Raw genomic sequence first — 22,849 nt, forward strand, 5'->3', positions numbered from 1 at the left:
TACAGTCCATGGGGCCACAAAGTTGAACACAACTTAGCGACTGAACAATAACAACAACATCCTCAAGGCAATGATGCTAGGACACAAATGTTAACTATTGACATTACTACTAAATTACTTTAGAAGGTAATAATGACAAATAACCTTGAGGAACAAAGATTACTTTGTTCCTTTGACTCTTCCCCAGACCAGAGTCCACCTTCTCTATTTCTAGGCCCTCCATGGGGTTGGGAGGCACCTCCCTCCCAGACAAATTCCCCCATCTCCTTGGCACAGAGTTCTGGCTGCCACCTGGCTGGTTTCCTCACAGCTCCAGCCTCTCTTGCTCTGCCTGCAGGGACTGGCTGTGTCTGCCTTCTCCCTCCTCCCCTCCATTTAATCCTAGCCCTTTTTTCAAGGACCAACCTCAATACCACCTCCTCCCAGAAGCCCTCCAGGGATGGTTGTGTGCTCATCAACTTTCCTCTACATTCTTACAGCCCTGAGATGAAACTCAGGAGTCAAAGAGTCATCAGAAGGCAATGGCCTCAAAGTAAAGAACTGGGGGACATGTGATGCTGCCTGATTTCTGGTAATGGAAAATGATTCAGCTTCTGCCTGTTTCTCTCTCAGTATGCGTGCCTTTGAAGTCTTCAGCCTCTATGTGAGAAGGTATCTTGAGGCTGTATGCCTGGCAGACTGCATGGTGAGACCACGTAGAAGTAGGAAGGGGTGTTCCAGATCCCAAAAAGTCTGGGTGATTTCTGCTCAGGAGCCAGACCTGGGAGTGACTAAGCCTTAGGTCCTTCAAGCCCCAGCGGCCATATGGCTACAACCGCAGGAGGGACTGAGTGAGGACTGCCTTGTGGGACTCAGTGGATCTGTACATGTGCCAGAGAGAATAGAAAAGTGGCAGTGTTTTAAGTCACTTCGTTTCAGGGTGGCTTGTTTGTAGCAATAGCTGAGTGCGACAGCACCTAAGAAGGGTTCCTAACCCAGCCTGGGCATCAGAGAAGACTTCTCAGACATGTCTAGGCCCTGGAGGAAGAATTCAGTCTCTTGCAGGGTGAGGAGGGGGTGGAATGAGGAGGCTTCCAGGCAGAGGGCACAGCCTGTACAAAGGTCTAAGGGTGAGAAGGCATGTGCATTGTGAAGGCGAGTGAAACACCATATGGAAGGGTCTGGTACAGTGCCTGGCACACAGCCCCTGTCCCTTCTGCTGTCTCTCCACCAACCAACCTCAGCCCCATCTCTCCAACCAGGCTCTGCTTCTTGCAAGCCATTTGCTCTGCTTTCCCCTAGAAGGTGGGTTTAAGGTACTGAAAGAGACTCATTTTTATTTTTGGAGGTATTTTTATAAGCATAACCTTCACAGGCCATTGGTGCAAATTTCTCCCCTGGAGACTCATTTAGAAATAAATGGAGCCATCTTGGGACTTCCCTGATGGTCCAGTGGCTAAGATTTTGCACTCCTCATGCAGGGGGCCTGTGTTTGATCCCTGGTCAGGGACTAGATCCCACAGGCAGCGCTAAAGATCTTGTATGCAGCAACTAAAAGACCCCACATGCAGCAATAATATCCAGCACAGCCAAAGAAGTAAAGAGAAAAAAGAAAGAAATTGAATCATTTGTTTTTAGGCTTCAAAAGAGCATGGGTGGCACAGCTGGGGGCAGAGATGTGGTATGTGTGTGTAGGGGGATGGCTGTCAGAACAGGACCTGGCCCTTCCCTGCCCCCAAGCCACATCACTGGGGCTGTGATGACATGCCCCAGCTCCTCTAACTGGACCAAGAAAACCCAATAACTTTCCTAAGGATGCTGGCAAGATTCCAAGGGCTAGTGTGTACTTGTATACACAAAAGCCAACCTGTGGACCCAATGTGACTTTTGTTCAGTTTTAAAGTCTTGGTTCTTGTATCCTGGGCCGGGTATTTGAGCATTTTACAGACAATGCTTCATCTTAGGTGACAGGCAGGGGTCCAGGAATAACAATAAACATCAAATCACAGAAGAGTGGCAGTGCAAGGACAGCCGCTAATTTGCAAGAAACATTTCCAAGGACCCTTCTGTGCCAAGCATTATGCTGAGCGCCATACACCTTCTGAAATCCCCAGAGCACTTTGGAAGGTGGGGATTGGATGACAGCCCTCTGACAGCTGCAATCTGGAAATGGGAGCTTAAGCACTTAGAGTATACAGGCCTAGTGGAGGACAATCACCACTGACCAGCTGGCCATTTGCTGAGCCGAGGCCACCAGTCAAAAGGGAAATGAACCTATCGCTAGATAAGGTCAGGTTTACCAGCACTCCTGAAAAAATAAACCTTAATGGAGGGAATGTGCCATCTGCAAGGGGGAGGTTTCAGCCTGTTCCTCTAAACAGGGTCCTTTTAAACAAAGTGAAAGAACCAGGTACCATGTGGCAAAAGCAGGAGACCTCAGGATCAGGAGTTATCCATAAAATTGTCTGGGCGCCCCCTGACCTAATATCCTGGCATCAGTCTGGCCCCAGCTCTCTCAGCCACTGCGGACTCCACACCTGACCATGAACTTGTTACCAGTTCCCAAAATTTTCCCCTGAAGCTGCACTCCTCGCCTCCCAGGGTCTAGACTGCATGTGTCTTTCAACTCCCAGTAGCTGGCCACTGGATGAAACCCAGTCCTGGAACCTCACCCACTGCTGAAAACTAAGACATTTGGTTGATCTTTGTCCTCAGTTCCTAGGAACTTTTAAACCCCTTAGTATTTCCCAAGTGATCACACAAGTGTCTGTTATTTATGGTGGCCACACAGTAGGTTATGCCAACAAAGTCTAATGGGGCCAGTAGGTAGATTCAGGATGGGGCTGGCTGGGACTTTAAGCAACACAGTATCATCCTGACCACCACCTCTGGGGAAATGAGGGGGAATGATGGAATCATTGGTCATATGACTAAACTCAGTCCATCAAGGCTACATCATGAAATCCCAATAAAAGCTCTGGACAGGAGGCCGGTGGGTGATGCACAGCAGTAAGCGGGGAGGGTGACACATCCTGAGGATATGGGAGTTGCAAGTTTGAGACCCTCCCAGATCTCACCCTCCGGGGTTCTTCTTTTGGCTGGTTATATCCTTTATCATGGACTTCTCAGGTGGTGCTTGTGGTAAAAGAACCCGCCTGCCAATGCAGGAGACTTAAGAGATGTGGGCTCAATTCCCAGGTTGAGAAGCTCCTCCAGAGGAGGGCATGGCAACTCACTCCAGTACTCTTGCCTGGAGAATCCCATGGCGAGAGGAGCCTGGAGGACTATATAATCCATGGGGTCACAAAGAGTCAAGACATGACTGAAGTGATTTAGCATGCACATACATCCTTTATAATAAAAGTGTGATTGTAAGGAGAGCAATTTCCTGAGTTGAGCACATTAACCAACCTAAGGGGTGGTGAGAACCCCTGAATGTAGCCAGCCGGTCAGAGTAAGAGAGGTTTAGGGAGCCTGGGGCTTAGGGCTGGTGTCTGAATCGAGGACAGTCTGGCAGGGGCCTGTGGTCTTACCAGGGGAATCTGACCTAATGCCAGGTGGTGGGAGAACCACACTGCCCAGCCGTCATGCAGTGGCCGTGACTGCCTTGATCCATCTTAGGGAGAAAAGAGCATTCCAGAAGAACCAAGAAACTCCTCTGGTAGATGAGAAGGTAGTGAGAGACGGGAAATGATAACTCTTTTGAATGATTAAATGAAATAGAAGAACTCCAAGAAGAGGCTATGTGAGCCATAGGAACGTGAAAATTGAAAAGCCATGGGAATCAAGAAGAGTCCTTCAAATACAACATCTGGTGAGATGTGAAATATGTGATCACGGATGGCTATCCTGCAGGAATTGCGTCAGGATGCAAAGCTCTCTCCCTGACAGATGTGATGGAGGGGAACTGCTCATTTAGGCCAATGGTGGATTTCATGGCACCGAGAAGGTAAAACATAAAATGTATAGATTGTTTCATTTCGATGGAAGTCTGAAAAATGACATCTATACATAACTCTCCAGAGAGAGAATCTCACATAAATATGATCTCGTTGATTAAAAAAGGTAAAATGTAAGGTGCGCGTTTCTGTAAATCTCACTTAGACTGAAGTGACTATGGGTGGCACAAAAATGTCAGCAACTCTGTGTTTTTATATTAAAGCAAGTACACATTTTGAGGGAGAAGACAGTGGCTGGCCAAGTTATCTGGTTTCCCATAAAGGTAAAGTAAGGGATCAGAAGCTAATTTGGGGAGTGGCAGAAGTAAATCACAAAACAGTTCCCTGAAACTCCTTAGAAAACATAAAGGACACTTTTTCCACACCACGCATCAAAACCTACAAAAATACATCCTTGCTCTTGGCTGTCCCAGAAATGAATCACCCAGAATTCTCCAGAAGGTCTGTTCTCCTTCACTCCACATATTAAAGTTTTACAGATCCTTAAAGGGTCAGTTCAGAGTCTTTGAAGCCTGCTCCAATTACTCCATGCCTCACCCAGGACCATTTTCTCTAACTCCAATGGCAAACCTCATCTTGATCACACCGCCGAGGCCAAACCCCACATGCAGGCTGCTGGAGCGCTCCAGCTTCAGACAGGGGAAGACACAGCAGGCTCTCAATTAAGGCAGGCTTAGCCCACCAAGGACATCTGCAAAGGGGAGCGCAGGCTTAACAATGAGGTCGTTATTTTAGAATCTGGAGGGGCTCCTTGTTATTGTTCCTCACAGAACAACACAGGGGAAGAATCAGACTTCACTTCTCTTTGGAAACAAGTCTGAAGTCGAATTCCAAGGGAGCCTTACTTCTTTATTACAATATTTCAACTACAAAGCCCAGTAAAGCAGGCGTGGACATCACAGGAGTTTGGAAAATGGAAGAAAAGGCTATGGGGGCAGACCTCAACTTCAGCAGAGAGAAAAAAAACAGCTAATAATGAGAACTGCCCAATAATGGACAGCAGGGGATATTTGTTGGACGGTTACGGGCAGAAGTTGGAAGGTCTCTTCAAGGAGGATGGGGGGTGGGGGACTGAGTGGGGGAGGGTTGGGGGGGGCAGAGCTCTGGAGGTAGAGGAAGACTGTAGAAGGGGCTCAGTGGGATGGGGGTGAGGTCACACACCAAATGCCTGGTACTCGTGTGATTCATTAACACCAGGCTCTGGGCCTGCCTCTTTTTAATTTTTTTCCTTGATAGATCAAAGTCACTGAAAACCATTCAACCACATTTTAACCACATTTCCTCTGCAAACAAGAACTATGACACCTAATACATACATATATACATCACCTAACACACAGCGAGTAACCCCTAGTGAATATTTGTCCAAAGAATAGCAATCCCCTTGATGCAAGGGGATTGAGTCTCTGCACTTGGCCTCTTAGGAAAGGGGCTGCAAGCCAAGGTGCAGTGTCCCAGGCTGCCTGTGACAGGCCTGGTGGAGTCAGCAGACAGCACGGGTGATTGCTGTTGGTGAGAGGATCCACATCAAGTCCTGAGTTGCTGTCTCTCATCACACGTCTCAGTTCATCACCTGGTGCTTTAGGCCTTTCACTGAAAACTACTCCATGCTGGCCTCCAGCCACCACCTCCGATCAAAAGATGTCATTATCAAGCTTACAGTGCTGACTACAAATGCTCAACCATGAATTTTCTTGGCAAAAAAACAGACTTCCACAAGGATCTCAGAACCCGCAGTTCCAGCAGATGTGCTAATATTGTAATCATGCAGAAGCATCCTAATTTGAGTTATTCTGCTAAGAATGAAACTCCCTCAGGTTAGGAGTGGAGATGTGGCATTAGGCAGCCCTGGAGAAAAGACAACCCAGAACTGGCTCTGGAAGGCCAGTTCTGGCTCCTCCAGTTCAGGAAGGGAGCAAAGTGGGTGGGCCTGACTCTGGGACACCTATCACTAACCTGTCACAGCCAAGAGGGCATTCTTGTTCTTGCTCTGCCCAGCACTTCAGCAACTAGACTTATTTTGCCAGAAGACTCAAAACAACTTGAGGGCCGAGACTGGCTCTGAATATTTTTAGCATCCCCAAGATTAGTCTCTTATGAGTTGCCAGATGCATGAGTGAAAAACTGAACATAGAGGATGCAAGTCAAAACATTATCCATGCTGTTTCCAGAATGGAGATTCTAGACTATTGATGGATTGTTATCATTCCATACTGCTCACAATAAAGCCCCAGCTCCTCCTGGTGGGGAGGAAGCCGGTCACAATTTAGCCCAGACTCCCTTCCCGTCCCCTTGTCCCTACACTCTCCATGTCCCATACACACCAGCATGCACATACGTACTCAGTTGGGTATGACTCCTTGCAACCCCATGAACTTGTCCATGGGATTCTCCAGGCAAGAATACTCGAATGGGTTGCCATTTCCTTCTCCAGGGGATCTTACAGACCCAGGGATCGAACCTGAGTCTCTTTGTGTCTCCTGCATTGGCAGGTGAGTTCTTTACCACTGTGCCAGTGGGGAGGCCCAGGCCAAGTGCTAAAAAGATCACAATCCTTCTATAACTCTATCTATACCTTTGCAGATGCTGTTTCCTCTTCCTACCGTGGCTCTAGCTACCCTTATGTGTCAGGTAATTTCCTTTTGTTGAGACTCATCAGCCCTCCTCCTTGTCTCTCTCCTTGACCCTCCCAGCCCTGCTCCAGGCTGAGTCCGCCTGTATTTCCATAGGGTGCAGGCTCAGCACCCCCCACCCCCCACGCACCTCATCAGACATCTCAGGCAACTTAGCAGAGAAGTCAGCTTCCACATGTGTACAATGGGAACCCCTCCATGTCACAGAGTTTTTATGAAGATTAAAGAGGATGAGGGCATAAGATGTGGTAAATGACATAGAGTCAGCACTCAATAACTATTAACTCTGAGAACACTATCTGCGATTCTGACTCAGCCTAGAGTTTTCTCTGCTTTACCACTTGACCATTTGAAGATCCTAGAGATACAACAAAACACACCGAGAAATACATATGGATCCCTGGAGCTTGTAGGTCAGTATCCTATAGAAATCGTTCCAGTAGTGCTCCCTCAAGTCAGCCTGCTTAGAAGAAGACATTCGGATCAGATGACTTAATGGAGGAACCTGTTAGAACAAAACACGAGTGTAGTGGGAAGCCTCCACACCCTCTCCAGGTTCCAGAAACCTGAGGAAACTTAAGGTTCATGCTGGATTTACAAGTAAAATAATCACTTTGACAAAATCATTCCCAAGAGAAAAGAACATGCTGCCACCATCTCTGGCCACGTAAGGTACCCAAGCGACACATCAGGCTGAAGAAATGTTCCACTTGCAAACTGGTGAGGGAGATTTTCATATTAAACTCCTGTCCCCAAGGCAATAGCAGCATATGCCACAGGCGACCGGGCACCATGCTATTCTTTGAACTTAACTACCAGGAATGGGAATGACATTTACTGGAAAACAACAGAGGTTTGCTTCTTGTAAGCTGCATGTCAACACCAAGCAGGTGCCTGGCTGGTATGGTTTTTATTCCTTCAATAACCACACAGTATATTTTTCTTTCCCAAGGACTCTTGCCTACACACACTTGAGCTCTAGAGCCCATGAGCCTCAACTACTGACCCACACACTGCAGTTACTGAAGCCCATGGGCCTAGAGTCTGTGCTCTGCAACAAGAGAGGCCGCTGCAATGAAAAGTCCATGCCCAACAACAAAGAGTAGTCCCCGCTCCCCAAAAGTAGAAAAAGCCCATGCGCAGCAAGAAGAGCCAACACCATCAAAAAAATAATAATAAAATAACGATCACAAAATGGTTAATTAAAAAAAAAATGCCACCATCCAAAACGTGGAGGTGCCTTCCCTGGAGGGACATGATACAGAGGAACTTCTGGTGGCTCCTCAGTGTCCTAAGTGAGTCCTTAGCATCCTGAGTTGTACCTTGGGGTTTCCTCCACCTTCCTTGGCCGCATACAGCATCTGCAGGGCAGACTCTGCGAGCGTCTTGGTCTGGTCCAGCACCGTCATCTGCTGCTGATGGTCCAGAATCTTGGAGGCGACACCCACTGCAGCTAAGATCAAGGGCTCAAAATAGCTCGCCAGCTGTGTCACCTTTCAAGACAAAACAAACAAACAAACACATACGTGAGTCTCCTTTAGGGGTCCCACTGGTGAGGAGGGAGTTTCCAGGGTGACGCAGTGATAAAGAACCCGTCTGCCAAATCAGGAGATGCAGGGGCTGAGGGTTTGATCCCTGGGTTGGGAAGATCTCCTGGAGGAGGAAATGGCAACCCACTTCAGTCTACTTGCCTGGAAAATCCCATGAACAAAAGAGCCTAGTGGGCTGCAGCCCATGGGTTTGCAAAGAGTCAGCCACGACTGAGCGCAGCACCACCACTGGTGGGGCGGAGACTGGGGCAGAGACGGAAAGGGTCGTAGGGAGAGGCAGGTCTGCTGGACTCCACTTCTGTTTTTCTCTGCTGTACATCCAGTGTTAGGAACTACAGTCACCATGTTACATTTATTAGACCCTCAGACCTTATTCCTTGTCCAGCTTCAATTTTGAGAGTACTTGTAATGAATGAACTCTTGCTTAGAAGTTCTCTGTCTATCTCTGATCACAGCAGAAGTGCTAAGAAATCTGTCCTGAGATCCAGAGTTAGGTGTGAGAATTTTACAAATATTGCAAAGTTTTACAAAAAGTTTTAATTTCACGAATAGAAGAGCTTTTGAAAGAACCAAACGTGAACAACTTACAGACTCAAAGGGAAGGGGGCTAGGAGTGGGTAGGGGAGCAGGGAGGTGAGAAAAGCAGCCTTAGAGTAAAGGCACCCTCAAAAGAGTTTCAGAAAGTCAACCCACTGCCCTCCACCCCCAAGTATTTTGACCAAACCATGGATTTGGGGAAAAAATTATTTCCCATCAATCAAAATGTTCTGTTTATGATGAACCCAACATGAGATAGATCATGGCATCTGGTTCCACCATTTCATGGCAAATAAAAGGGGAAAAAGTGGAAGCAGTGACAGATTTTATTTTCTTGGGCTGCAAAAATCACTGCAGAAGGTGACTGCAGCCATGAAATTAAAAAGACACTTGCTTCTTGGAAGGACAGCTATGACAAACTTAGACAGGATATTAAAAAGCAAAGATATCACTTTGCTGACAAAGGTCCATATAGTCAAAGCTATAGTTTTTCCAGTAGTCATGTATGGATGTGAGAGTTGGACCATAAAGAAAGTTGAACACCGAAGAATTGATGCTTTTGAAGTATGGTGTTGGAGAAGACTCTTGAGAGTCCTTTGCAAGGAAATCAAACCAGTCAATCCTAAAGGAAATCAACCCTGCATATTCATTGGAAGGACTGTTGCTGAGGCTGAAGCTCCCATACTTTGGCCACCTGATGTGAAGAGCTGACTTATTGGAAAAGACCCTGATGCTGGGAAAGATTGAGGGCAGGAGGAGAAGGGGACAGCAGAGGATGACATGGTTAGATAGCATCACCAACTCAATGGATATGAACTTGAGCAAACTTCAGGAGATAGTAGAGGAGAGAGGAGCCTGGAGTGCTGCAATCCAGGGGGTCACAGAGTAGGACATGACTTACTGGTTGAACAACAACTACATGGGAGAACAAAAAAAAGTCCATCAAGACAGTTAAGCATTGCTACAGCAGAGATCTGTCTCTAGTTGGTAACACTATTGATGGTGCACACAGTCATTCCTTGGTATCTGCAGGGGGTTCCAAGATCCCCATGAATACCAAAAATCTGAGGATGCTCACGTCTCTTATATGAAATGCTGTAGTACAGTCGGCCCTCTGCATCTGTGGTTTCAGCATCCGTGGATACACGGGGCTGACTGTACATGCTCACCAAAGCTCACCATCTACCTAGCATCTGTAATATCAGATGTTAACAGTTTGCTGTACTTGCTTCAAATGCCATCATCTATTCCCACGCAAATAAAATACAAGCGGGGGGTGGTGGTGGGGGGGCTGTGGCAAGGTGAGGGTCCAAAATATGAATGTTCATTACACTAACACTGTGAGACTTCCCTGGTGGTCTAGTGGTTAAGACTCTGTCTTCCCAATGCAGGGGGCCTGGGTTCAATCCCTGAGTGGGGAACTAAGATCCCACATGCTACAACTAAACCTATGTGCTGCAACTAGAGAAGCCTGCACATCGCCAAGAAGAGCCTGTGAGCCACAGTGAAGACCCAGCACAGCCAAAATAAATAAGCAAATAAAGTAAAATTATATATGTAAAAACATATATACATATATATATATATATATAAAGCTAATAGTGAGATAAGACTATCAGCGAAAAACAAACACTTTCACTTTTCTATCCCCAGTTACAGTTATCTGACACAGGTTTCAAAGCACTTGAGCGGGGCTGCTGCTGGCCCTTATGGTGCTTTGTGTGAATTTTAAAGGCGCTCCCCATCCTCTGGGCAGACTGACTGATGCCGAGGCACGTGACTTGGCTGGATTTTGGCCCCCAGGCTCCCTGCTTCAGGCAAAGACCTCTGTGTCAGGCCCAGTCTGCACGATCCTGGGCACAGTCCTGCATGTTTGCTTGGATTTCATCTCCACTTCCCCAGGAAGGGCACTGGTGTCACCACCAAGAGCAGTGATGGGTCATCAGGAGTCAGGGCTCAGGATGGGTCCTGTCAGTATTAAAGGAGTCAAGATATTTAACGCACTAGAATCCAATATGTTTTCTAGATTAGTTTTACTCAGACAGGAAAGAATCTGCCTACAGTGCAGGAACCCAGTTTTGATCCCTGGGTTGGGAAGATTCCCTGGAGAAGGGATAGGCTACCCACTCCAGTATTCTTGCCTAGAGAATTTCATGGGCAGAGAAGCCTGGCGGGTTAGAGTCCATGAGGTCACAAAAAGTCTGACATGACTGAGTGACTAACACGTGTATTATCTTAAAAGTGCATTTTCGGGATTTCCCTGGTGGTCCAGTGGCTAAGACTCAAAGTAGGGCGCCTGGGTTCAATCCCTGCATGCTGCAACTAAAGATCCTGCATGCTGCAACTAAGACCTGGTGCAGCCAAATAAACATATATATATATATATATATATATATATATATATATTTTAAAGTACATTTTTTCAATGCAACTATAAAATGCTGCGCGTTGAGCATAAGTGATCACAGCTAAACATGTGCCTGACTGCCTCAGGGAAGGAAGATGGCGGGGTGATGGGGAGTAAGCTATAGCTTCAAAGTCACTAGATTTGAATCCTCCCTACTGACTCTGTTTTAAGACATCTTAGGCAGGTTCCATCCTATTATTAATACTAAATTTTAGTTTTCTCCTTGGTAAAATGTAATAGCAGTAAGTTTCTTCAGATTTCTCAGGGATTAAGTCAGCATATGTAAAGGCCTTAGCACAGGCCTCCATGTAGTAAAGCAAGCACTAGGGGTCCTTATTCCTCACATATTGTGGGGCAAAGGTTTGAAAGGGATGGGATTTTTTTTTTCTGTATTTAAGAAGTCTGGCAAGGACTCCAATACCTTCTGTTCTTAGAGACATGATAGAACAGGAAACCTTCTTATGTGGGTTAGCAAAGAAGTTAAAATAAAACAGAATTTTGAGTATTTGGTACATGATGTGAGTCCCTAGGCCTAGGGAAGGTGAGTGGGTTGAATGGTGACCCCTCCCAAAGGTATGTCCATGTCCAAACCCTGGAGCCTGTAAAGGTGATCTTACAAAGGAGTCTTTGCATGAATATTTAAGGATCTTAAGATAAGATCACTTTGCCAATAAAGATCCGTATAGTCAAAGCTATGGTTTTTCCAGTAGTCATGTATGGATGTAAGAGTTGGACCACAAAGAAGACTGAGTGCCAAAGAATTGATGTTTTCAAATTATGGTGCTGGAGAAGACCCTTGAGAGTCCCTTGGACTGCAAGAAGATCAAACCAGTCAATCCTAAAGGAAATCAACCCTTCATTGGAAGGACTGATGCTGGAGCTCCAATACTTTGGCCACCTGATGCAAAGATCTGACTCACTGAAAAAGATCCTGATGCTGGGAAAGACTGAGGGCAAAAGGAGAAGGAAGTGGCAGAGGATGAGATGGGTGGGTGGTATCACCAACTCGGTGGATATGAGTTTGAGCAAACTTTGGGAGATAGTGAAGGACAGGGAAGCCTGGTGTGCTGCAGTCCATGGAGTGACTGAGCAACAACAGCAACAAAGATGAGATCATCCTGGATTTCTTGGGTGGGCCCCAAACCTGATTACAAGTGTCCTTAGAAGAGACAGAAAAAGAGAAGGCAGAAAAGTGGGGGAAAAAAGTGACCAGGGAGAGAGACTAGCCATGATTTTAGTCAAGGAAGGCCAAGAACCACCACCAGCTGGAAGCTGCAAAGAGCAGATTCTCCCCAGAGCCTGCAGAAAACAAGGTGTGGCCCTGCCAACACCTTGATTTTGGGCTTCTGGAGTCCAGAGTGGTAAGAGATTAAATATTTCTTGTTTTAAGCCCCCCAGTTTGTGGTACTTTGTCACAGCAGCTGTGGGAAACCAATCCAGGTAGGGTCTGAGAATCTGCCTTTATCACTCCCAAGTGGTACCAGCTGCTGAACTGGGGCCCCGCATGAGCACCTCCATGAAACACTGGAATCAGGTGGGTATTAACCATCAGCCCATGATACCTGTGGACCAAGGGCTCCTAGGCTACCATTGTCCAGAACTCCCTTTCAGAAGATGAGTCTTGTTTAGCCAAGGGGCCAAGAATCAATTGATAACTCAAGTGATACAAGTAAGTTTTCTTCTCAGGCCACCCACTGGCAGAGGAATTAACCTTCCACACAAACAACATATTGGCAGAGACAAAGATGTTACCCTGGAGGTCTTGAAATATTTTCTTATGAAATTTCTACTGGAATCAAAAGCAGCTGCTGGGGACTTTCCTGGTGGCCCAGTGGTTAAGAATCCACCTACCAAGGGAGGGGACACAGGTTCAATTCCTGGTCCCGGAAGATTCCATGTGCCACCGCAGTAGCTAAGCCCACAGCTACTGAGCCTGCATGCTCTAGAACCCATGCTCTGCAACGGGAAGATACCACAATGAGAAGCCTGTGCACCTAGAGAAAGCCTATGCTCTGCAATGAAGACCCAGCACAGCCAGAAAATAAAATAAATACGTTAAATAAAAGTAACTGCTGAAACAAAGTTTGGCATCTCTGCCAAACTTATTCTGCCCACAGTAGTCACATACACTGTACGCCAGCCTCCAGGCCTGTCCTTCCACCCTCAACACCATTTCGCACCAGTGGACAAGCCCTTTCTTATCACAAAGGGGCTCAGTTGAGAAATGAAATTGGCCACACTTGAAATGGCAGAGAGACACTGGCCATTTTAAATCTCAAACTCCTTTCCTTAGAACCAGCAGGAAGCTTATTAGGCCCTTAGGTAATTTGAAAAAGCAGGAATATTGACTTTTTAAAAATCAATACCTGCAGAGACAATTTCGGCTGCTGGATTTCTTGATCTGCACATTGATGTTGATGGTGGCACTGATAAATACTAGGAAACCCTGTGGGTTGTTAAAAATCCAATGTCTGTCCTCTCTCTGCCAAGGCACAGGCTGCTTGATGAGCCAATGCTCCCTGAAGGATCTGCAAAATGACCCCAAACAGGCAGTGCCTGAAACCATGTGGGTTTGAGTGCTCAGTTGAAGGGCTGACAGAGTGGCCACACAGAGGTTTTAGCCATCGAGGGTGAAGTCTGAAAGTCTGCTTTGCTTCCGCATGTCTGAAAATGGACACAATACCAGAAACCATGGAAGAACACTGTGTCCTAAACACACTGGGAGGAGGCTAGTGAGCCAGGGCAAAAAATGGCAGACACCAGTTCAGGAATGCCAAGTCCAGTCTCTGGTTTGTCCCAGGAAAGATTAAGGGCAAGAAGTGACTGTAAATGCCTTGTTGGCTACAAAGTCTGACTATGTGCTAAGTGCTAAGTTGTGTCTGACTCTTTGCGACCATATGGAGTTGCTTCAGTCGTGTCTAACTCTTTGCGACTGTGTGGATTGTAGCCTGCAAGGCTCCTCTGTCCATTGGATTTCCCAGGCAAGAATACTGGAGTGGGTTGTCATTTCCTAGTCCAGAGGATCTTCCCGACCCAGGGACTGAACGCGAGGCTCCTGTGTCTCCTGCATTGGCAGGCAGGTTCTTTACCACTAGCGCCACCTGGGAAGCCTCAGAAAAATCTCCCTGCAGTTTTTGTCTCAATGCTAAGTGAAAAGAGATCCTTGAGGGGGTCATTTTTGGAGACGCGGTTGAGGGACGTTGAGTGGTCTTTTCTTTAATGTAGGCCAGCACTGACTTGGCTCTAACACCGGCCAAAGAGCCTTTGAGGAACAAGAGCAACAGAATCAATATCCTCTCTCCCCTACCCCTGCCTCCTTCTCGCACACTCTCAGCAGGGTCCCCACGCCCAATGCCTGTTACCTTATGTCCCAGTTGAGCTGCTTCTCCCCGAGCTGCTGTGGCAATGGGATCGATAAGGTGTCCGATTTCCTGGACCACTGAAGTCAGCTGCTCCTGCAAGGCCTGATAAGGAGACAGATCTGTCAAGTTCACCCCACAACGGCTCCCCACGTAGTTGTACTGATTTAAAAAGGCCCATGTGAAAGATAAGGGAGGTCACAAGAAATGGATGTTAAAATGCCTGGGCGTACCCTCCGGCCATTGTTCCACTCAAGCCCTCCCAGGGACCCTCGGTTCCCCTGGGATAGACCCCCCAGTTCTACCCATAAGGGGCATGAGGTAGGCCCTAGGAACACTTTTGCTACTGGCTTCTCACTCCGAGCAGTCACAGTGACAACTGGTGCTAGTGGTATCTTTACTTTGGGTTATTCAGAATCATTACTGGAAAAGTAGAACTGCGGTGGCTTTCCAATAAGAGTAAACAACTATGTCCAAATGGAAGGGACTACCTTGGGGTCTGAGGGAATATTCAGGTTGCTGCATCCTCAGAACTAAGAACCCCTTAAGCGGGGAGTGGGGAAAAGGGTAACCTAAAAATGATATTGGCTTTTAAGGCAGGACTACTTCCCAGACACCACACCGTGAAAATGCGACGAGGTGCCCACTAGACTTAGGTCAGGTGCTCTATGCACTCTACTTGGTGATGTGGATACCACTGGTGAAAATGGCACCCTCAAGGCATTTCTTCTCAGGTTTAAGAGTTTAATTTCTCCAACCCAAAGAATTAAACTCGTGCTCTAAAGAGATGGGGCAAGGTGTCTAGATAATTCTGAAGTGTGAAGGGGGTGAGGAATTCAAAGGTGGAGAGTGCTAACTGGTAGTGGGAAAGAGATCTCTCGGTGGGAATCTTCAATGGAGCTTTCCTAGACAGACAGGATTTCCAGGTCAGAATGCTGGGTGTTTTAGGTCTGCACATGCCAGCACAGAATGGGGTGATTCCTAACAAAGTGACAATGTCCTGCCTATCAGATAGGACATTTGGGCTACTCTCCCACCCAGCAATGCTGCACATGGGGTTGCGAGCTTTGAGTAGAGTTCCCTCAAAGAGAGGAGCAACCTAACCCACAAGTTTGGAAACAAAATCCTGGGTAAAAAATTAAAAAAAGGAAAAAGAGCGATAGAGGTGGGTGGAAAGAAACCTCCACACTTTCAAGTGTCTTATTTAGCAAATTATTTCTGGTCTTCCCACTCATAATGTAACTGCAGTTAAGAATGTAAGAATATCCAGGCAAGGTTGTCTTGTTAAATTAAATATGGCTTGTTAAATTAAGTATGGTATAAGTAGGAATCACATGCAGATAAAAGGAAGGGATTTTCTCCCCAGGGAGGAAGTCAAGACAGAGGATATGCTTTGGAAGGATGGTGAAAGGATGGGAGTGCAAGAGGTGGGAGGGGTGTTCATCATCTCAGTTTCTTGCTCAGGGTGCTAGTTACAGGATGTGCTTAGTCAGTGGCAGTCTATGAAGCGGCACACATATGACAAGCAAACAGTTTTGTATGTTTATTCTACTTTAATAATAAGTTAACAATAATTCTAACATTCCATATGGAATGAGAATGGATACTCTTTCTTTCTTTCCTTGGAAATGGGGAAGATGGGTAAAGTTGGAGTGAAATAGTTCTATGAATAAAAATAACCAATTCCAACTCTAGACCCTGCTTAGAGACAGGTCAAAATTCTTTTTTTTTCCTATTCTTCGGCCATCCCACACGACATGTGGGATCTTAGTTCCCCAACCAGAGACTGAACCTGTGCCCCCTGCAGTGGAAGCGCAGTGTCTTAGCCACTGGATCACCAGGGAAGACCCCAAAGTTTATTGTTGATGAGCTCTGGGTCAGGAGGGAAACATCAGTCAATAGACCATCCATATTTATTAGGCACCTTGAGTGTCAGGCACTTTTACACAGGGGAAAAAAGTATGAATCAGGGGACTTTGTAATAAGTAATAGAAAAAACTCAAGGGAGCAAAGTAGGAAAGTCTATTCTCAACTTCAAAATAATGGGCAAGAGAGGGGAAAGTGGCTCTGACTAGAATGTAAGAGGTCACTCAATACTAGATATTGAGCAATAAGGGCAGAATCTTTGATCTCTGCATGGACAAAATACAGAGCATTGAATGCTGAATTTGCCCATTAGTCCAAAAAGCACATTGCTGAAATGACAGGGAAGCACTCAAAGTTTACATGCTTAGGTCTGCTCTACTGAGGTACTCAACTGAATATGGTAACTCCACTTACAGATACACTTTTATTTGACAATAATCATTTCCTCCCAAATTTCAGCCACAGTATACTTGTTCCTTCACCAAACCATTGTTCTCTGCTCCCCATATGCCCTACCCCCTCGCAAGAACTTTCCAGGCTGGTTCCAGGGGAAGATGGTCCAATGATGAAACTTTTGCATCAACAATGTGTTGGTGTTATTCCCCCATTCCCAAAGCCTGGTGCTGGGATTCTTCAGTCCTTCCAGAGGCTTCTGGGCTGACCACACAGCCCCACATACCTCCACGGAGATGTCATCCCTCGTGGCCAAGCTCTGGCTGACGGCCGCCAGCGAGGCCTGCTCGATGTCCCGGATGCACCGGTTGATGCTGTCGATGGAGAAGTCACACTCTCTCTGTCCCGGGGCCTTGTCCCTAGAAGGGACAGGGCAAGTTGAACACAGGCTCTATGAAGTGCCAGTTCCACAACCTGCTCCAGCACTAGTGGGCCAGGAGCCCTTGTCTACTTTCTATCCCACTCCATTGCTTTAGCAAGTGAATCCCTGACCTTCGCTTGGCAATGCTTCTCTGCAGAACCTAGGCATTTCTTCATTTAACACTTGCGCTCAGTCTACTTATTTATGGTGGGAAGAGCAGGGTGCTGTCCTGCATCTCAGGCAGGTTGCCAGGCAAACGAAACAGTTTGGTATTGGATTCTCCATTCAGTGGCTTAAACATAGAAACATCATTTAAACAAAACGAAACAAAAATCAGTGCTATTTCCAGTGTAAATATACTACGCTCTCTACATTGCAAACTACTCACAAAGTCCTGGGCTATGGCAGGAGTTAAAATATTTAGTGGATCTTTCTTTGCAAGGCATTAAGAAAGTTGACGTGATCCTGAGTTTCAAAAGCAATTGAAAGACAAAATATAACTGAGGAAAGGGATGCAATTCCATACTGTGGGCTATTAACTTTGGTCAACTTGAAAAATGTTTTACCTACATGGGATAACTGTTCAGGTTCCTACTATCCCCAAGGAGTGTAGGAATGCCAAGAGTTACTGTAGGACCTAGAATATTATTTTTGTCTTATCAGCAAGGTAAGTTAACCATGAAGTGAAAGTGAAAGCCGCTCAGTCGTGTCCAACTCTGCGATCCCTATGGACTATACAGTCCATGGAATTCTCCAGGCCAAAATACTGGAGTGGGTAGCCTTTTTCTTCTCCAGGGGATCTTCCCAACCCAGGGATCGAATCCAGGTCTCCCGCATTGCAGGCAGATTCTTTACCAGCTGAGCCACAAGGGACAAAAGTACAAAGTACAAAGTGAAGTCGCTCAGTCGTGTCCGACTCTTTTTGATCCCTTGGACTGTGTCCTACGAGGCTCCTCCATCCGTGGAATTTTCCAGGCAAGAGTACTGGAGTGCATTGTCATTGCCACAAGGGAAGCCCAAAGTTAACCATGAATTCTGCTAAATAAACAGTGGTGCTCTCTGCCTAAGCTCCTAGGTATAGACACTATGGTACAATGGTTAGAAGGACCGAGGCTAAAGATCTGAGGTCTTCAGGTCAAGGCTAAAGGTCTGATCCCCAATCAGACCTGGGGATGACCTTGGGAATGTTATCTAAATTTCTTTCTGAATTCTCTCATCAGGAAAAGGGAGATAATAGCAGCATCTACTTTATAAGGTTGTTATGATAAACATAAAATTAATACAGGTAAAATGCCTTGAATAGTATCTAACATATAACAAATACTTAAGTTAGTATTTGTATTATTGTGACAAGTGCTACCATTGGTCCCAAAGAGGTAAAGAAAAAAATTATGACAATAATCAACAACATTGCTATTAAATAAAATTCCTGATGGGCTTATCCCCCTCCTGCCCTGTCAGATGCAGGCCACAATTTCTGCAGGAGACACTAACCTGATGGACGTGATGAGACTCTTGATAGAGTCAGACACGGTGTGGGAATGTCCGGCTAGCACAGACCAGGTGGGCGGGTCTTTGGGGTTGATGGCCAGTGAGCGGGCAGTGCGGATGAGGTACGATGAGCTTTCCAGCATAGTCTTGGCTGAGACCAGGATCGGTTCCTGTGCCTGGGAGCCCTGGGACCAGAGAGCAGAAGTCAAGGGCAGGGCACACAGATTAAGTGAATGAATCTGACCCAGGAAGGTGGTGTTCTTTATCAAGACAGAGGGTAGGGAACCATGGAGGCTGGCTCACCTGGGGCCTGGATGGGGAGAACCTGGGGCTACGTCCAATCTTTAAGTGTCATTTTTGAGTTTGACGTATACCAAGAATCAGCCCCAAACCTATGTCCAGGTTATTCTCAACATATAAAACCAAGACATCACCTTTTGAGAGATATACCAACATCGTTTCATTAACTGCATGTGTCATCACTGACAAAATAACAGTGCCCTATGTATTGACAGAGAGGGGTTTTGGAATTGTTAACTGTTCATTCCATTCAGGGACACACAAAACTAGCCACAGACCTCAATGTGACTGTCGCTGTGAAGATTCCCTACCTCGGAGCTGATCTGGGCAGGAATGCTGACAAACTCAGGGTTGGAGGCGAATGCTGTCAAGTTCTCCACGGCTTCGATCAAGGGGGCGGTGGCAATGCGGCACTTGTTGCGGTTGTCCTCGGAGAAGTCCCCATCCAGGGCCTGATGGGGAAACACAAATCACTCCCGGGCCACAGCAGTCACCGCCCAGCGAAAAGGTTTCACGGGAATACTCAAAAGGTCCGGTGAATTCATAAACAATGAATAAGAACTGACTAGCAGGATCTCTGCCATCAAGCAGAGTGGCTAAGTGAGCAATAATAAGGAATAAAGCTGAACATATGGCTCACAGGCCAGCCGACCTCACAGTCCATCAACTCCCTGCTCACATGAGTCAGAGGGTGCCCTGTTCTCCACTCCCCAGTCACGCTACCAAACCTTGCAGCTGAGTCACTTTCTTCCCTACTTTTGAAACTGTGTTTTGGCCCCTCCCTTTCCACTCCAATTAATTCTATTCCCTCTCAAACTATAAAAAGACAGCTTTTCACACTGTGTAGCACTTTGAACTTCTTCTAAGTTTACCCGGATGTCCCTGGATAACTGACAGAGGGAAGGCTTTTGTATCTGCCATTCTGAAATGAGCAAAATGGAGTGTAATGGAGAAAAAACAGAGCTATTTTAAACTAGAGTTTACTGTTTTAAACTTTAAACTATTTTAAACTATTTTTAAACTATTTAAAAAACTAGAACTAATTTCCTAAAATATGGACAAGTCTCACACACGTAATATTTAGGTAAGGAGGTCGGACATGATATGATTCCATTTGTGCAAAGTACAAAGGCAGGTGAAACTAATTCTGAGTGCTGGCTGTCAGATCCCCCTTTGGAGCCAGTGAGACTAACGGAGCACAAAGTGGGCTTCTGGGGGCTGGCCATATTCTGTCTCTTCATCTGGCTGCAATTACTTAGGTGTGTTCAGCCTGGGAAAATTCACTGAACTCTACACACATGGATGTTTTGGTCTATGTATCTTATGCTTTCAAAGCTTATTTCTCCTTAAAATTAGCAGCATTAATACCATAGCCCTCTTCTCCTTTTGCCTTGGGCAGAAGATGAGATGGTTAAATAGTATCACCAACTCAATGGATATGAATTTGAGTAAACTCTGGGAGACAGTAAAGGACAGAGAAGCCTGGTGTACTGCAGTTCATGGGGTTGCAAAGAGTTGGACATGACTGAACAATAACAACATGACCAGAGCACTGAATGATTTATCACATCACTGATTAATAGCCTGCCTGGAAACCAATCCAGGAAAGCAGCCTGTGATGCATGCCAGGCCACCCCACAAAGGGTGAACACTTGGATCCAAAGTTCCCCAACCCTGGGCTCCACCTTCTCAAATCTAAGGCTGTTAGAACCAAGAGTCTGTGCTCCAGCGACAGCACTCCTGCCTCACAGTAAAGGGCTACATTTGAGAAGGCAGTCATGTTTGTAGAATAACATACATTTCATTGTTAAATAACCAACTAAACTTTTAATGTAACCATTATGAGCAGTATATAAAAGTCAGTTTAGACAATTAGTGAGTAAAAAGCCAGAGGCACCAGCATTATGAAATAAACTGGATCTGAGATGGGAATGTTTCTATTTTTCAACAGGGCAAGAGGAGGCAGACATGGTTAGATTTAAAGGCTATTTGAATAACAACTATATTGCAATCAAGTCTTGGCAACTTGGGACAGTAATTATGCATCCACCATGCTCCTAATTTTCAGAGGAGTTCCCATAAGCCTGGTTAATTTAGTGTCTTTGCTAATACTGTGCAGAGCTCACCTCTGCTCATGCCCTTCTCCACCAGACAGGCACTGACCTTGGCCCAACCTTGCCTATTTTGCGATTCTTCCAGGCCCAGTGGAACTCCAACGTGCCTGCTACTTACTCACATTGATGGCTTCAATGCCGACTGCCACATGTACTCAGGAAGTGTCAAGTTAGCACCACCCGTTACCTGCCCTGCAGCACGGCACTGGTGATGGGGCAGTGAACAATCTCGGTGCTCTCATGATCTTACCGTCACCATCACTGACTGCTTGAGGTCAGGCCCTTCCAGCTCAATGGAAGATGCCCAGCCTCTGGGCGGTGCCGCTTCTTCCTCCTGCTCTTGCCCTCTCTGCCCTCCTCCCATCCTCTTCTTTACTTTGGACAACGCCCTCAGTCTATTAGGAAGGCAGATTTCTGATCACGTCACCAACCCTCAGGTGAACGTATGAAAAATGACAGGATGATCACCCCAGGTGAATTCCAAGGAATGGTTTTTCTAATTGTGCAGTTTCATCAACCACATCAAGAGGATGATGAAAAGATTTTTTTTTTTGAGCATGGGCCCTAAAATCACAAATCATGTGGCCTATTGCAGGGCAAGGGCGGGACCCCGAATAGTAGGGCCTGTGGACTAGAATGCCAAGCTCCAATCCGGCACTGTTTTTCATTTTCAAGAGGGAAAAGCACTGAGCATCAGAAAGGATGGTTTGTTTACATGGAGAGTTATTTTATTTCTGAATGTGGCTGCCCCTCTGGGGATGGCTGAGACACCCCAGTAAACTGAATACTCAGATCTGGCTACAGGTAAATTTTAGGCAGGCATGACAGTTTTCGTACAGACATTCCCCGTCACATAATGTCTAGCACTCCAGCCATAACAACAAAAGGGTAAATCCACTGAGCCAAATGCACAGGCCCGACCAGGAGAAGGGCACTCTCCTCCCTGGGCTAGCAACTCTGAATTTTCTTATTTAGCAACATCTCACAGAGATGTGGGAGAAATCATTTCTGTGTGTACAACAGAATCAAAGCTTCATGAATTTCAAGGATTAGAAGGGATCTTGCTGCTGATGCTTAGTCGCTTCAGTTGTGCCCAATTCTGTGTGACCCTATGGACTGTAGCCCACCAGGATCCTCTGTAGATGGAATTCTCCAGGCAAGAGTACTGGAGTGGGTTGCCATTCCCTCCTCCAGGAGATCTTCCCAACTCAGGGATTGAACCCGGGTCTCCTGCATTGCAGGCAGATTCTTCACTGCTCAGCCACTAGGGAAGCCCCAGAAGGGATCTTAAAGATCACTTAATCCCAAAGCTCCAATGTTCCAGGTGACAAAACCAACACCCAGAAAGTGACATGCAAGGTTAAGCTCATGCCGCAAACCGGAATCCAAGCCCCCTGGCTCCCTTCCCTCCTACCGACCTTAGAAAAGGCAACAAGAAAAGGCAGAAGGGGCCCAAGAGGGTTTTTTCTCCCTCCTTTTTATCTCAAGAAACCCACTTTACCAATTCAACCAAAAGGACGATCAAGAAAGCATACTTACAGCCGAGTTTAATCTTTTGGACGCCCTGGAAGTGCTTCATGGCAAAACCCTGAGCTTCAACTCTGCTGTGAAAGGCAAGGCTGAGCTCTGGCTTCTCAGAGCAACAGAAGCAGTTGTTGCACAACTTCTACTTGGCACCCAAACCAGAGTGACTGCACATTTAAAATAACATTCCATTCCCCACATCTGACTTGAGGCTAGGTAAGAAGCTGACGAAAGGGAGAAGCCGGCACGGGTGCATGTGGGGACCGGCAGGTAAATGGCTCCCATGGTTAGGGGTCCGTGTGCTTCCAACTGGGCC

The 22,849-nt window shown here is 46.4% G+C and overlaps 1 protein-coding gene across 8 annotated transcripts in view; it reads right to left on the reverse strand.

Annotated features, from left to right (window-relative positions):
• TLN2 (talin 2) overlaps positions 1-22,849 on the reverse strand; it is a 492,565-nt gene that overhangs the window by 71,259 nt on the left and 398,457 nt on the right. For all 8 annotated transcript variants that reach the window (XM_043471776.1, XM_043471778.1, XM_043471781.1 and 5 more), the window contains 5 exons: positions 19,207-19,347; positions 18,599-18,780; positions 16,970-17,102; positions 14,428-14,529; positions 7,894-8,064 (listed from right to left, as the gene is read on the reverse strand). In XM_043471776.1, the coding sequence (XP_043327711.1) occupies positions 7,894-8,064; positions 14,428-14,529; positions 16,970-17,102; positions 18,599-18,780; positions 19,207-19,347 (729 nt within the window). The remainder of the gene's footprint in view (positions 1-7,893; positions 8,065-14,427; positions 14,530-16,969; positions 17,103-18,598; positions 18,781-19,206; positions 19,348-22,849) is intronic.

Source organism: Cervus canadensis, chromosome 6 (genome assembly GCF_019320065.1).
Source record: "Cervus canadensis isolate Bull #8, Minnesota chromosome 6, ASM1932006v1, whole genome shotgun sequence".
NCBI classification, from domain to species: Eukaryota; Metazoa; Chordata; class Mammalia; order Artiodactyla; family Cervidae; genus Cervus; species Cervus canadensis.